The sequence below is a fragment of the Pinus tabuliformis genome, chromosome X (genome assembly GCF_031772625.1).
Source record: "Pinus tabuliformis cultivar Carrire ecotype Pingquan chromosome X, CPIR1, whole genome shotgun sequence".
Taxonomy (NCBI): Eukaryota; Viridiplantae; Streptophyta; class Pinopsida; order Pinales; family Pinaceae; genus Pinus; species Pinus tabuliformis.
The window spans coordinates 33,347,103-33,362,163 of record NC_142308.1 but is presented as its reverse complement, the minus strand read 5'-3'; the positions used below and the strand labels follow the sequence as shown (position 1 = coordinate 33,362,163).

At 33.3% G+C, this 15,061-nt stretch overlaps 1 protein-coding gene across 1 annotated transcript; it reads left to right on the top strand.

The window, feature by feature from the left end:
* Positions 1 to 5,321: 5,321 nt before the first annotated feature.
* Positions 5,322 to 12,735, top strand: LOC149138192 (protein SKU5 SIMILAR 14-like). Its single transcript, XM_089446204.1, has 8 exons — positions 5,322 to 6,042; positions 6,138 to 6,247; positions 6,337 to 6,607; positions 9,474 to 9,576; positions 9,869 to 10,214; positions 10,907 to 11,272; positions 11,487 to 11,565; positions 12,227 to 12,735. The coding sequence occupies exons 1-8, from the start codon at positions 5,887 to 5,889 to the stop codon at positions 12,428 to 12,430; spliced, it is 1,635 nt and encodes a 544-aa protein (XP_089302330.1). The 5' UTR covers positions 5,322 to 5,886; the 3' UTR covers positions 12,431 to 12,735.
* The last annotated feature ends 2,326 nt before the right edge of the window (positions 12,736 to 15,061 follow it).

Sequence of the window (15,061 nt, the reverse complement as noted above, 5' to 3'; positions counted from 1 at the left end):
CTTTGTTGTCCATCTTCCTCATTTTTCCTTGTATCTTTGGAACATGTCTTTATAGAGTTGTTTCTGGTCATCTGGTATAAACCGTTCATCCAGATGCTTCCATTCTTGTAGAAGTTTCCTCATGATCTGTTCTTCCTCTCCTTCTTGTTCTTGTTGCGGATCTCTTTCCATTTAGATCTGTTCTTGTTCCCGATCTCCCTTCTCTCCCTCTTTTTCCAGTTCTATGTTATTCGTTTCCTCGTTTTCCTTCCTGTTTTCTTTCTAGGCTTCTCTTATTTCTTCTTCCTTGTCTTCTCCTTCTGCTTCCATTTCTAGATCTCGCAGGACCTCAAACTGGTTCTGGCTTTTCTGGTTGCCTTCTGGGTAAGAAGGGTTTAGTTTGGTCTTTCCTTTTTGGGGTCTCTTTCTTCTATGTACTTCCGTAAACTCTCCTCTGTTTCCTTCGTTCATCTTCCTCTCCTGCTCTGTATTTCTCTTTTCATCCCTTGGTTTGTTGGGGTGTTGCCTTCGTTCATCGGACAATGTTTAAACAGATGACCATACTCATGGCACCGTCTGCACCTAAATGGGATGTGTTCATAATCAACTGGCTGTTGCCAGACTTCATCGTGATATTCTATTTCAATGTGGTCCAGCAATGGTTCTGTGATGTTCATGTAGACACAGATCCTGGCATATGATGTATATCTGCCTCTCTTGGTGGTTTCTGCTACCTTCACAAAAGTCCCGATTGAGTTCCCAATTCCTTCTAAAATCTCTGGGTCCCAAAACTCTATCGGGAGTCCAAATAGTCGAACCCAAACTGGTGCCGCTAACATCCTTTCTTTTTTTGGATTGTAACACTCTTCCCATTGCCTCATGAATAGTCCTGCATTATTGAAGAAATATGGTCCTTCTTCAAATATCCTCTCCTTATCTTCCAGATTTGTGAATATTACTGTGAAAAAACCCTTTGCCCCTAATTTAAGATCTATATGCCCTTTGGGTTTCCACTTTTGTTGTATCCATTTCATCAAATCTTTCTCAGACGGCCATGTTCCTACAAACTTGCAGATAAGTGCATGGTCTTTCATATATCCTCTGTACTCTTCTAATTTATTATTCGGAATTACGAACCTGGGTTTTTTGGTTGCCCGCGGTAGACATTTGTTACCTGTCCTCGCCTGCCATACTTCTCCCAACACCGGCGCGTTCTTGCCGTGATTTCCAGGTCCACCGTTTGCCCCGATTCGACTTGATTCCCCTGCTGTGATCTCCTTGTAGGAGGGGATCTCTCCCCCCCCTGCTTGCTTCAGTCATTTCTCCGCAGTCTGGCTTAATCTCAGTGACCTCTGCCCTTATTTTAATTGGCAATGTTCTGTTGTGTGGTTCCGCAGGTGGCACGGGGTCCCCTGCACCTGGCCAGGAGCAGGTCCGCCTGGGGATGCCTGTTCCCAAACCCTAACCCTAGTTTTCCATCGTTCTTCTCAGCTTGTCCCGTATCCCCTCATTTCATCCCCTCTTTGGTCGATCCAATATGATTCCAAATTTCTAAATAATTATTTTTTATAATAATTAATAAATATAATATGATTCTAAATTTCTAAATAGTTATTTTTTATAATATTTTCTTTTTTTTTTAGCTCTTTTAAATTAATACCACTAAGACTCCACTTTAATCATCCTAATGAAAAGAGGGGTCCAATAGCCATTAGAATCATATACGTTCTATGATTTTTCCAAAGTCCTTTATTTTTCCTTTCGGTAAAATTGGTTTTATAATGATACCATTAAGATTCCCATTTAATCATTACAATGAAAAGAGGGACCCGATGACAATTAGGAATATATACGTTCGATCATTTTTCCAAAGTTTATTTTTCCCTTTCGGTAAAATTGATTCTTCATTTTTCAAAAGTGTAAAATTGTTTGTTTTAAAAATCTTTTTTCGCCATCCTATTTTACATGGCCAAAATTCATTCCCTGCACCTTTATATTTATTAAATATTGATATTGTAGTTTTCATTTAATGATGTATATTATATTTATTTTAGGAAAAGTTTTTTGGTAAAAATTATATAAGAGAAATGCATTTCGACCCATTTTTTATAATAAATTATATTTGTTGGTTTGAAAAGCCTTGGCCAAAAATTTCTTTTATGTGATTTCTACCCAAAAATTTTTCTTAATTCATTATGGATCACAAAAATATGAACAAAAAAAACAACAACAACAACAAACTTTATATTTATTTTGTTAAAGGTAGATATTTGATTATAACAAGAAGGAATTTCACTCCATAAAAGGAATTTTGCTCAGTTAAGGACTAATTCTCATCAACTCCATTGTGAAACAGGGCACCGGAAAAGGCCAAAGGAGGTGTGGGAGGAAAGGGTATGCATTTGTTGCTCTTCGGGAAAAGTGGAAACAGAAAAACATTTCATTTTAGAATGTGAGGTCTTCAAAGACTATAGGGAAAGTTATGCAGATAGCTCTTGGGATAATCTATTTAGTGATGGGTTTGTCGAGAAGCTGGGAGCATTTATTGTGAAGCTTCACAGAAAAAGGGCCGAATACATCAAGCAGATGAAGAAGCAATCTGTCCCATAGGCTATCTTTAGCCTCATGGATGTTAAAATAATTTCTTTCTTTCTATCGATTAATCGAATCATATTGTTAATTTAGTTATTAATACTATTTTAAATGTATTTTTGATATTTATTTATGGTTATAAGAATAGATTTGGTATTTTAATATAATTTTGATAAATTAAATTATAATTTAAAAATATATTTAACAATGATATAATTTAATGAAAGTTATTTATATTTAAATAAATAATTTTTAAATATTATAATTTCACTTTACAAAATAAATAATATATAAAAGATTTATAATTTAATGAAAGTTATTTATATTTAAATAAATAATTTTTAAATAATATAATTTCACTTTAAAAAATAAACATTATCATTTTAAATAAATAATTTTTAAATAATATAATTTCACTTTAAAAAATAAACATTATCAATAATATATAAAATATCTCGTAAAGAATAAATCATTAAAATAGACAATCTCATTTAATTAGGGTGGTTTTATTTAATTAAAATCACTTAATTGATTTTAATTATTTGTTTATAATTTAAAAATTAAATTTTGATGAGTGATTTAATATCTCATTGAGATATACATTATCAATAATATATAAAATACCTTTTAAAGAATAAATCATTAATATAGACAATTTCATTTAATTAAAATGATATTATTCGATTAAAATCACTTATAATTTGCAATTAACTAAAAATTAAATTTTGATGAGTGATTTAATATCTTATTAGTCACATGATTTCAAGGCTCAAAAAAGATTAAATTAAACAAATAAATAAATAAGATTATGAATATCAAAACATAAATAATATCATAACAAATAATGTGATGAATAAATAAAAAAACAAATTGAAAGTTAATAATGTTTATGTTATTGCTCAAAGATTTTTATTTGAAATTAAGGTGGATGAGGATTTGTTAATTTAAAAAAAAATTAATTAATTGACGGCCCTATATTAATTCTCAAGGGAATATGTTCAACATATGCTTACTCTGAAGGGAATATGCTCAACATATGTTTAGTCTGAGTGTTTATCAAGAGTTGTAGTATGTTACCGAGATTGTTAAGTTGCATTGGCTTTTTAATAAATTTAAAAAATTAGATTCTTGCTAAGTGGCTCCCTACCCACCAATTTCCTAAAGATTTGAGATTATTTCAATTCTAATAAGTTTCTCCATGATAAGTTGCTCATTATTATTTATAACATTCATTTATATATAAGCAAATTTTATTTAGCAAAATGGTTCATTACTTTTAATAAATTTAAAAAATTAGTTTTCTGCCAAGTGGCTCCCCGCCCACCAATTTCGATCTGAGATTATTCCAATTCTAATAAGTAACTCCATGATAAGTTCATCATTATTATTTGTAACATTCATTTATATATAAGCAATTTTATTTTTCTCCCCTTGGAAAAATCATAATTTTCATTATATTAAGGAAAATTACATGTTGTAGATGATGTTCGCATATGTAGTATATGAGGCTAAGTGCCTGTCAAGTAGAGGTAATACAAAAAAAATATAATCAGCTCTCCACCCAAGGAGGCTCTGCCATCAGTAGAGTTCATATAATGTTATCAAAAAATAACTCTGCTCAAAGAGTATGTCTATCTGTAAATATAACTGGTAATATATAAACATGATAACATTAACATATAACAAAAAAGCACAGGCTCCTGCTGAGCCTATACTATGTGGTCCATGTAAATACAACTCGTAATATATAAACATGATAACATTAACATATAACAAAAAAGCACAGGCTCCTGCTGAGCCTATACTATATGGTCCATGAAAGGGCGATATATAAGCAAATTTTATTCAACAAAATGGTCCATTTTATAAGAAGATGTGTGATTCTTTTTTTCTCAAGTTAAAGTTGACCTATAACCTTTTTATACATGTGCATTGGTAAGGCATTCTTTGTTGCAATAGGTTTTTTTGTTATATTTATGCAGTTTTTAACTATATCAACCACATTAATATTTTTAATGTGGTTGTACTAGTACATATGTTATATGATTAAAAATGTAAGAGAAAAACAGAAATAATTGATCCATTGTTTCCTTTCCATTTTTATCCCATAAATATATAGAAAGTTATAAAGCAGTTACAAAATTAAAATTTAATTACTAAAAATAAAACTGATTTATATTGTTAATCTGTTTTTGTCCTTAGAGAATTTAGAGAAATTGTGTATTTAGATTAAAACTGTTTTGGATGTTCAATCAAAGATTCATGAATATTAACTATGAAAAATTGATCACTAAAAAAACTAAACTAAATTAAATTAATTAAAACGGTTTTGGGTGCTCTATCTACAGATCCACTGTGAAAAACTGCTCACTGATGAAGAAGAAAAAAAACTAAACTGCTTTACTTTTACAATTTTAAGTTGCTATATGTCTTGGTTTGGTTAGGTTTTTGAAATGTCCACTTCAAAGTCCAAATAATTTCAGCAAAATTTAGATAATTGTAATGTGAAAGTAAATGGGATGAAAATAATGTAAAAGTAAATTGTACCAACAACAAAAAGAATGTTAATTATCAAGGTATCTTAGACAATAGAGAATTATACTTGTATATGGGACAACTCCAAGTGGAAATCAATTGAACTTTAGTTCCACAAATTACTACTCCAACAAGGAGACACAGTGCATCAGTGCTTGTAGGGTTGCAGAAGTTGCCATCATATGCTGAGATTCTTGCAGGGGCACATGACAATCAGACAGGGTTTCACTTGGGGCACTCTGACTGGGCATATGACATTCAAGACAGGGTTTCACCTGGGGCACCCTGACTGGACACATGACAATCAATAGAGGGTTTGACCTGTCTGTTACCATCTTGGTGTTCAAGAACATGATTGCACATGGGGAGAGGCCCCTTTTCAACACTGGGGAGCCTGACACTGAGCATCAGGAACTTATGTTTGCACATGGTAGTGAATGATTTAATACCAGTTAAATAATTTAGTTGAAAACCAATGGTGGGCAACAGTCTTTGAGAAGATTGTTTTCTACCCTTTTTTTAAGTTAAATATATGCATTTGCTTAAGAGTGAAGAATCTAAAATTTAAAAAAATGGGAAAACCGCGTTCGAAATCGTGATATTATAGCATCTCCGCAATCACGGAAGTCCGTGCATCGCTAAATTTGGCGGGAGTTTTGGCGTCAATCCAGGGGGACTTAAAAAAGAAAAAGGGATGGCCATGATGGAAGTTTCGGATTCCTCTGGCAGCTCGGCTTTAATATGCCCCTCATTTTGGCGGAATAACTCACTTTGAGATTCATGTCCAGAGGGAAAATGGGGTTCTCGCAGAGCATAGTGGCAGTGATCTGTCTGGTGTGGTTTGCCTCTGCTGGGGTTCGAACCGAGGACGCTTACAAGTACTTTACATGGACTGTCACATATGGGACTATTTATCCCATGGGTGTCCCTCAGCAGGTTGGTTGAAGGCCTTATTTTTTTAGCCAGTGAGAAGCCATGATTGAATGCATTAATGCATTTGGGTTTTGTTTATTTATTTGTGTTCTGTGCAGGGGATCTTAATCAATGGCCAGTTTCCTGGACCCCAACTCGATGTTGTGACGAACGATAATGTTATTATCAATGTTTTTAACTATCTGAACGAGCCTTTTTTGCTTACATGGTGAGAACCCAACTGTGATTTATGCATTTTCAGATATGTTGAGCTTTAATGGCCGGGCTGGGAATCTGAGTTTGAGTTTTTTTGTTCAGGAATGGAATCCAGCAACGAAGAAATTCGTGGCAAGATGGAGTGCTGGGAACCAATTGTCCAATACTTCCCCGCAGAAACTTCACTTACAAATTTCAAGTCAAGGATCAGATCGGCACCTACTTTTATTTTCCTTCCACGGCTCTGCACAAGGCTGCTGGGGGATTTGGAGGTTTGGCCATTGCTAGCAGGTCTGTAATCCCCGTTCCGTACCCCACTCCTAATGGGGAATACACCGCTTTGATCGGAGACTGGTACAAGACTAATCACGCGGTAAGCAGGCCATCATTCTAAAACTATTTTATTTTCAATAAATTAATTTTAAAAATAAAATAAAACATGTGATAAATCATAGTTATGAAATTTTATTATGTTAACTATAGTCGAAAGATTATCCGAAATTGTGTATGTTAATTATGTTGAATTGTAGTTTAGAAAATTGTATATTTTAATTATTGAGTGAGGTCTCTTCACCTCCCCTTTCTTCCATTCTAATAATATTGTTTAAAGATTAATTATAATATTTTTTAAATATAGTTTAAATGTTTGTATGTGTTAAGAAGGTTGGATGTGTTTTTTAATATTCTTGATGAATTTTGTTTAAAATATGGTTGAGAGTGGTTGACATAATAGATTTGAATTGTTAATTTTAATAAATGAAGTGATTTAAAAAATTTGTAATTTATTTATATGTTTTAAATAATAAAAATTAATATTTTTAACAAAATTTGTGTTATCAGAATTCAATCAATATATAAAATAATTAGATTTTATTATTTTTTACATATTTTTATTGAATTTTTGTAAAATAAAAATAAAAATAAAAATTTAGAGTCCATGGTCCATATAGCCAATTCACACATCTCTATCTAACATCAAGTTTAGTATACCTGAATCATATGCAAAGTTACACTGTCCACATATGATCACAGGCCCAACAACATACACCGAGAGCTGAGAGGTTGCTGAGGTTGAGTTTTGATGTCCATATGCATATGATCTCATACCATCAATATAAATTGAGATGTGAGAGGTCTCTTAGGTTGAGTTTTGATGGCCATATTCAATGCACAGACAGAATAGGTAGAAGATAGATATATTAGTGGGTATATTCAGTGAGAATATACAGACAATAGGTAGAAGATAGATATATTAGTGTGTATATTCAGTGAAATTATATTTTCAAGTATAAGATAGATATATTAGTGAGAATATACAGACAATAGGTAGAAGATAGATATATTAGTGTGTATATTCAGTGAAATTATATTTTCAAGTATATATAAAATAGATATATTAGTGTGTATATTCAGTAAAATTATATTTTCAAATATATATAAGATAGATATATTAGTGTGTATCTTCAATGAAATTATATTTCCAAGTATATATATTTCATTAGGGAGTTGAGAAGTTTCATTGTATTGGGTACGTTTTTTTTATAGAAATTTACACTTATCTAGATTTATACCCTGGCATTGAAATTCACTCAGAGATTTTCCCAAGCTTCACAATGGATTTAGTGCACAGTCACATCTACACACCTGCGAGCACAGATTCATTTAAATTGTGGCTTGATATGCATTTAGATGTTAGGAACTCTCAATAATCCAATGCACTAAGAGAGAGGACCACATGCTTGTCTGAAAGTAGGGATGTGTAGCTTGAACGAGAGTTAGTTGTGACAGATACTTACTTACCTGCCCTGAGCTAGTTGTGGTAAACTTAAAGTTCAATTCCTTGTTAAATCCTATCCCAATATAGAAAAAACATGACTGGAAGAAAAACAAAGAAATAAGGTGGATCACATAAAAATGTAGGTTTTAATATATGTGCATGTAGATTAGAACCTGTGTCATCGTTCAACCCCCTACTTTTTTATATACATGGTGATTGGGAGAACACTCCCTATTCCTTGCCTTGTCCAAAAAGCACTCTGCACAAACCAGGTGGAACCCTGAATTGATAAGTCAATGTATGTTTTCTAATTTATATGTTCATAGTTATGCTATGCTATGCTATGTTATGCCTTGCCTTGCCTTGCCTTGCCTTGCCTTGCCTTGCCGGGACAAGCTATGATTGCTTTTCTTTTAGGCAATGCTGGCCTGTTTCAACGTGCCCAAACAACCTTTCATTTACCTACCTATCAGTGACCCAATTAAGATTTATTTGAGAAAATTTATTAAGTATTTTTTTTAAATCAATAATAATAATAAAAGTATTTAAAGTAAGTTAATAATTACTGAAGGTTTTTTATTTCAACTTAAAGTGAATGAGGATTTGTTGACTTTTTTTTTTAATTGAGGCTTTGGATTGATTTTCAAGGGAATATGCTCAGGATATGCTTAGTCTTAATGGTTATCAATGGTTGTAGCGTGTTATAGAGTTTGTTAAGTTGTATTGACTTTTAATAAATTTAAAAATTATATTCATGCAATTTCCTAGGAATTTGAGATTATTCCAATTCTAATAAGTTCATATTCTAATTAGATGGGGAAATTAATATATAAACAAATTTTATTTATCAAAATGGTACATTTCACAATAAGATGTGTAATTCATTTTTTTCTAACTTTTTTATACATTGTTAATCACTTAAATGTGTAAACATTCTTAGTGTTGCAATAGGTTTTTCGTTATATTTATAAAACCTTCAAGGATATCAACCACATTAATATTTTTAATGTGGTTGTACTAGTAATATTTAAAAATTAATTATCACTAAAAATAATAACATTTTTTTTTGTCAATTACTTAAAATAAATTTATTATTATATTATTATTACTAGAGAACAAAAACAATAATTTAATTAATGATGGCTGTATTATTAAGTAGATTCTGATATTCAAAATTCAAATAAAAAAAGAAAAGAAAAAAGAAGCTATTATTATTATTAAATATTTAACTAATTTTTATATCACTTTAAACTAATTAACTATTTTTTTAATAATTAAAAAAAATATTATCACTAATAATACTGGGAAGTATTTAGCTAATCCTTAAGATCTCCCGCCAGAAGATCGTGCTACTATCTCCTGACTGAATTACTGCTTGGAAAAGTTTATTAAAAAGGAAAATCTTCTCTAATAAATTCGGGAATACCTGTTCACACTGTATCTCGTTGCATTATTTTGCCAGGTTCTTCGAAGATGGCTTGATAATGGAAAAGCTCTCGGCATGCCCAACGGCGTTCACATAAACGGGCGGGGCAACGGGCTTTCTACATTCAAGGTCGACCCAGGTAATTGAATAATCATCTTTCAGAAAAAAGATTTACAAAACAAATATACTTGAATATAACTAAATTGCAGATTTTGAAAATCAAACACGAATAAAATCAAATAATTAAACTCCATTCCTGCTTGACAAATTTCTAGGACATTTAAAACCTGTAATCAACATAAAAATGGCTTTAAAACAATTGTAGAATGTAATGCTTTCAGCTTTTAAACATAAGTGATATGCACCTCAAAATTGCCATAATCATACTCAACACCAATTATTCATGTTTTATATCGTCTTCTCTTTGGCAGGGAAAACTTACAAGCTCCGGATTTCGAATGTGGGACTGTCAACGACGTTAAACTTCAGGATCCAGGGCCACAAGATGAAGCTGGTGGAAGTTGAAGGATCCCACACAATTCAGAACGTCTATGACTCCCTGGATATCCATGTGGGTCAGTCTTGTTCGGTGCTCATAACTGCAAACCAGGTTCCCAAAGACTACTACATAGTTGCATCCACGCGCTTCACAGCTCCTGTGTTAAATGGAGTGGCTCTTCTGCGCTACAGCAACTCCAGGCAACCGGCCTCTGGCCCCCTACCTCCCGGTCCTACTATTCAGATCGACTGGTCTATCAACCAGGCGAAGTCCATCAGGTTTGGCTCGGCTAACTTAGTGCAACTTTTGTTATATATATATATATATGTAATCTCTGCAATATTAAATGAAATGAAATGCAAAACGTGAATGGTTTTGGGCAGTTTCTATTTCCAACTCTATTGAAATATAAATGAGGTCTGACATGCGAGCGGAATAGGAGTTGCCTTGCATTTATATTTCCCTCAAAGTTGACTTTGGCATGTTAGCAGCAAAGCAACTCCTATTCCCCTAGCATGTCAGACACATTTATATTTCAATAGGGTTGGAAATAGGAATTGCCATGGTTTTGCATTAATGTTTACAAATTTGAAACTCCTGAGATATATATGAGTTGGTTTGCAGGGGTTAAGTAATATTTCAGATTACCAGGTCAAATGGGGAAAGGTTTAGATGATAAACATTTAAAGCAAAATTTAATATCTAAATTAAATCACATCATTTTAGTGATTTTTAAAAAACAATTTTAATAATAAACATTCAAATCAAAAATTAATATCTAAATTAAAACGTACAATTCTAATGATAAGCATTCCATTGTAAAACATAAATTTTCTTCCTGCGCTAACCCCAATCTGGTCCCAAAAAAAATGGACAAAACAAAAAAAATCATTAAATTCTATGTCTGCTAAATTTGTAAATTTCATATTCACAGTATGAATTCCTGTTTAATGTGTATATATTTTGGCAGATGGAATTTGACGGCCAACGCAGCTCGCCCCAATCCACAGGGTTCCTATCATTACGGCCTCATAAAGCCTTCGAGAACTATCATCCTGGCCAATACGGCTCCCATCATTAACGGAAAGCAGCGATACGCAGTAAATGGCGTCTCCTTCTTGCCTCTCGATACGCCCCTGAAACTAGCGGACTATTTCAAAATCCAGGGAGTATTCAATTTGGGTACCCTCCCTGATTACCCCAGAGGAGGAGGTGCGTACCTCCAGGCTGCAGTCATGTCGGGGCAGTTCAGGTCATTTATTGAGATCGTGTTCCAGAACAACGAAAACACAATTCAGTCATGGCATGTAGATGGCTATTCCTTCTTCGTGGCGGGGTAAGCCTCAGAAGTTTCCAGTTGGATTTTCTTATTAATGTTCAGAAGAGACTCTGTAGGATCTACAGGACTAATTGGTGGGGTTTTTTTTAAATACTGAATATTTTCACAGCTGGGCATATTGTAATAGGTTTTTGGTCGATGTAAACTGTGTAGGTAGTATTTCAGTCCAAATACTGATATGTAGAATGGATAACTAAATCTTTGTATGCAGAATGGAGGGTGGACAATGGAGTCCCGCTAGTAGGAAGAGCTACAATCTGTTCGATGCAGTTTCTCGCTCCACTACACAGGTGAGTTACTGACTTATTGTGGTCATTATTCTTATCATTTTCTCAAGATATAATAGCACAGATACTGCCTTCACTTCTTCAAGTCTATGATGCACTGAGCTGTCATCAAATTTCTCAAGAGGTGCAGGTCTTAAATGTCTTGATATCTACTTCTTGTACTTAAATAGAATTTGTTAGGTCTGGTATGGCTAGCTTTAGTACGATTGTAGGTATCGGAATCTGATAGTTGATATCTACTTGCAGTTAAATAGAATTTGTTATGTCTGGTATTGCTATTTTATTGCATTGTAGATTTCAGAATCCGATAGATAGTAGCCCAGGCAAAGTTTAACTTTAGTTTTGTGCCTCAGATTTTACAATATTCGAGCCAGGTCAAAGTTTAACCAATTCCCAGGTTTCTCAATATTTAAGCCGGTTAAAGTTTATCCCCTTCTTGTCTATCAAATTCCTCAATATTCCCTAAATCTATAATCAAATTAAATTCAGCTGCTAGGTCTTAGATACATACCCAATACAGATACAGATCCATTTAAACTTAAGTCTTGAATTGCAAAGCTTAAAACTGCATATCTGAAATTTGAATTTAAATCTTTAATTTGGAAATTTTAATTTTGATTAACCATTTATATTCATATGAACTAAAAAATGCCATGGTCTGCAGGTATATCCCCAGTCTTGGACTGCAATTTTAGTGATGCTGGACAATGCGGGGATGTGGAACATAAGGTCTGGGATGTGGGCAAGGCAGTACTTGGGGCAGCAGTTCTACATGAAAGTTGCAGGAGCTGAGATGCTCGACGAATACTCTGCTCCTCGAAACGCCCTTATGTGCGGGAGAGCCAGAGGCCAGCACCCCCGCCCATAGATGCCTTAATCGGCCCTTTATTGTTGTTCATCGTGATTCTCAGTGCTGTTGTTTTAATTCAATGCAAAGCTTTTGGTCACAGATGGTGACTATTGCTGGTTTTAACGAAGAATTTCTTGTTCTTCTTCATCACTGTAATATGCCATTGCAGGTGTGCTGTCAGTTTTAAGTCGAGAGGTTTGTTCTGTAAAACCCAGCCTTCCTGGTACGAAAAAAATTAAACTTGATTGTTCACATGGGAAGGAATTGGACATTGTGCTCTTGGCAAACAGCTGGTTGAGTAATAAAATTATTATTTTTTAAAATAGGAGCAATAATGTTAATTTCATTTTATAAAAATATAAAAATGCATTTAAATTTATTTATTTCAAGTTTAATAATTATATTGATCCATCAAAAATGAATCACATCATATCATATCACATCTGTTTTCCCCAAATCATAGTACTCAACATTACATTTTTCTTCTTGGATTTAGGCTCTAGGATTATACATTAGTTTGTATTTCTTGCCTTTTCTTTTCCAATGGTCTATCTAACTCGAGGCAACCACTTCTTTTCCTTGAGATGTTTCCATTGCCTAGTGCTTTGGCATATTTGTTGCCTCCTTGTCACTATTTGAATGGTCTAATTCGTGAGAAAGTCGTATTTTCATAATCCATAGGTTGGGAATAAACCTTATTTCCCCATTTAATGAGGATTTTATTTGACAATCCTTCATTGAGGTCCACTTTAACACAAATGTGAATAAATGTGTGAATCCTTTCATAATCTTTTCCGAGTCAATTTTGATGAAGCAGCATAACAAATTTCCCAAATCTTCTAATGAGGATTTTATCTGGCAATCCTTTATTGAGGCCCACTTCAATACAAATGCGAATAAATGTGTGAATCCTTTCGTAATCCTTTCCGGGTCAATTTTGATGAAGCAGTATAACAAATTTCCCAAATCTTCTAAGATTGTTGGATGTGTTAGATGGATGGGAAAATTGGAAAACCTCACCCATACTTGAGTTGCCAAATTTGACTTAGATAGAGGATTAAAATCTGGAAACCAAGGTTGAATGGAGAGACTAAATCAGCCCCAAAGCTAGGGTCCTTGATCTAAAACCTTTTGTCGGTCCTCTGACTTTTGAAAAATAACAATAAATGAGCAAAAATGTACCGCAACATCTATAGACCAATTCTAATGAACCCACTCCTCTAGAACCAATGAAGAAGGCCAAAAATCATTGAAACGACAAATAAGCACTTTTTGTTCATAATTTGCAGCTATGAAACAACTTGCAATATTTTTCACCTCAACAAAAGGGGTTCCAACTAACTGCTCCACGACAAATGTAGATCCAAAGAGATCTTTAGGGTTTGGCAAAAGAGGCTTTGGTATTAGAACATCTTTAAATGACCTTGGTGGTGTTGAAGTGGATGCACCTCCCCCTTTGGCTCCACCTTGAATTCTTGCCATTGTGTAAATCAAGGTATCCTTAGTAATGTTGTATTCATTGAGGAGCTGATGATCCTGAAGTTGGCGTCCTTCATGAATGAGCTGAAAGCATTCATGAGGAATGGACATCTTCTGCTGTAACCTTTTCACAAGCGAGAAAACAAGATCTGAGTTCAAAACCTACAAACAAAAGGATTCCCCTGAGATTGGTTTCACTAGGATCAAGAAACTCTCCAAATCGATACAAACCTTGGATTTCCAAACACTGATCATTTTTGAAACCCTAAATGCATTTAAATTTAAATTGTCATATAAATAAAAATAAAAATTTACACTAACTACATAGTGCCTCGTATTAAGATTAATTGACGTTTTTTTTGGATTGAAATTTGGCAATGTTATGATTAAGGTTGAATATAAGTTTTATTAATTTGAAAAAAAAATTACATAGTGCCTCATATTAAGATTAATTGGCCCTTTTTTTGGATTGAAATTTGGCAATGTTATGATTCACATTGAATATAAGTTTTATTAATTTGAAAAAGGGTAAAAATATTGAGTAAAAAATATTACTTGTTAAAAGGAATTGATTGTTGCATATTCTAATTATAAATCGAAATATTTGGTAAATATAGAAATTCAATAAATTGTTTCATAAAAAACTTAATATGACAATACATTAGAATATTCAAACAAAACTAAAGGGTAAGTTCATGAAGGGCATATTTTACCACTTAGTCTTATTACTCAATATTCTCATAACTCTTAGTCCTGTCCAAATGTCCTTTGGGTTTATTTTTGCTCTAGCACCTTCGAAGGTGAACTTGGGAAGTTTGGGCATTTTGGCTTTGATCCTTTCGGGTCTTCATGTTAAAAGTTTTTGAAATGGAGGGAGGCCAAGGTACCTCCTTGGGAAATTTAGAAAATTAAATAAATGAGAGCGAGGTGAAATCTTCAAATCAAAATCCAAAACCTTTTTTATTAGATTTGTGAAAAAAAAAACGAATCTCATCTCTTGCTTGAGTGATCAAAGTATCCTTAATTAGACCATTGTTTCTATACGAAACCAATGTTTTCACAATACTCCACTGTGAATTTTTTGTTATATACCTAGGGGGGATAATATGGGGTACCAAGGGAGGTACCCAAGGTAATAATGTAATAATGGGATGGGCCATAGTAATAAAT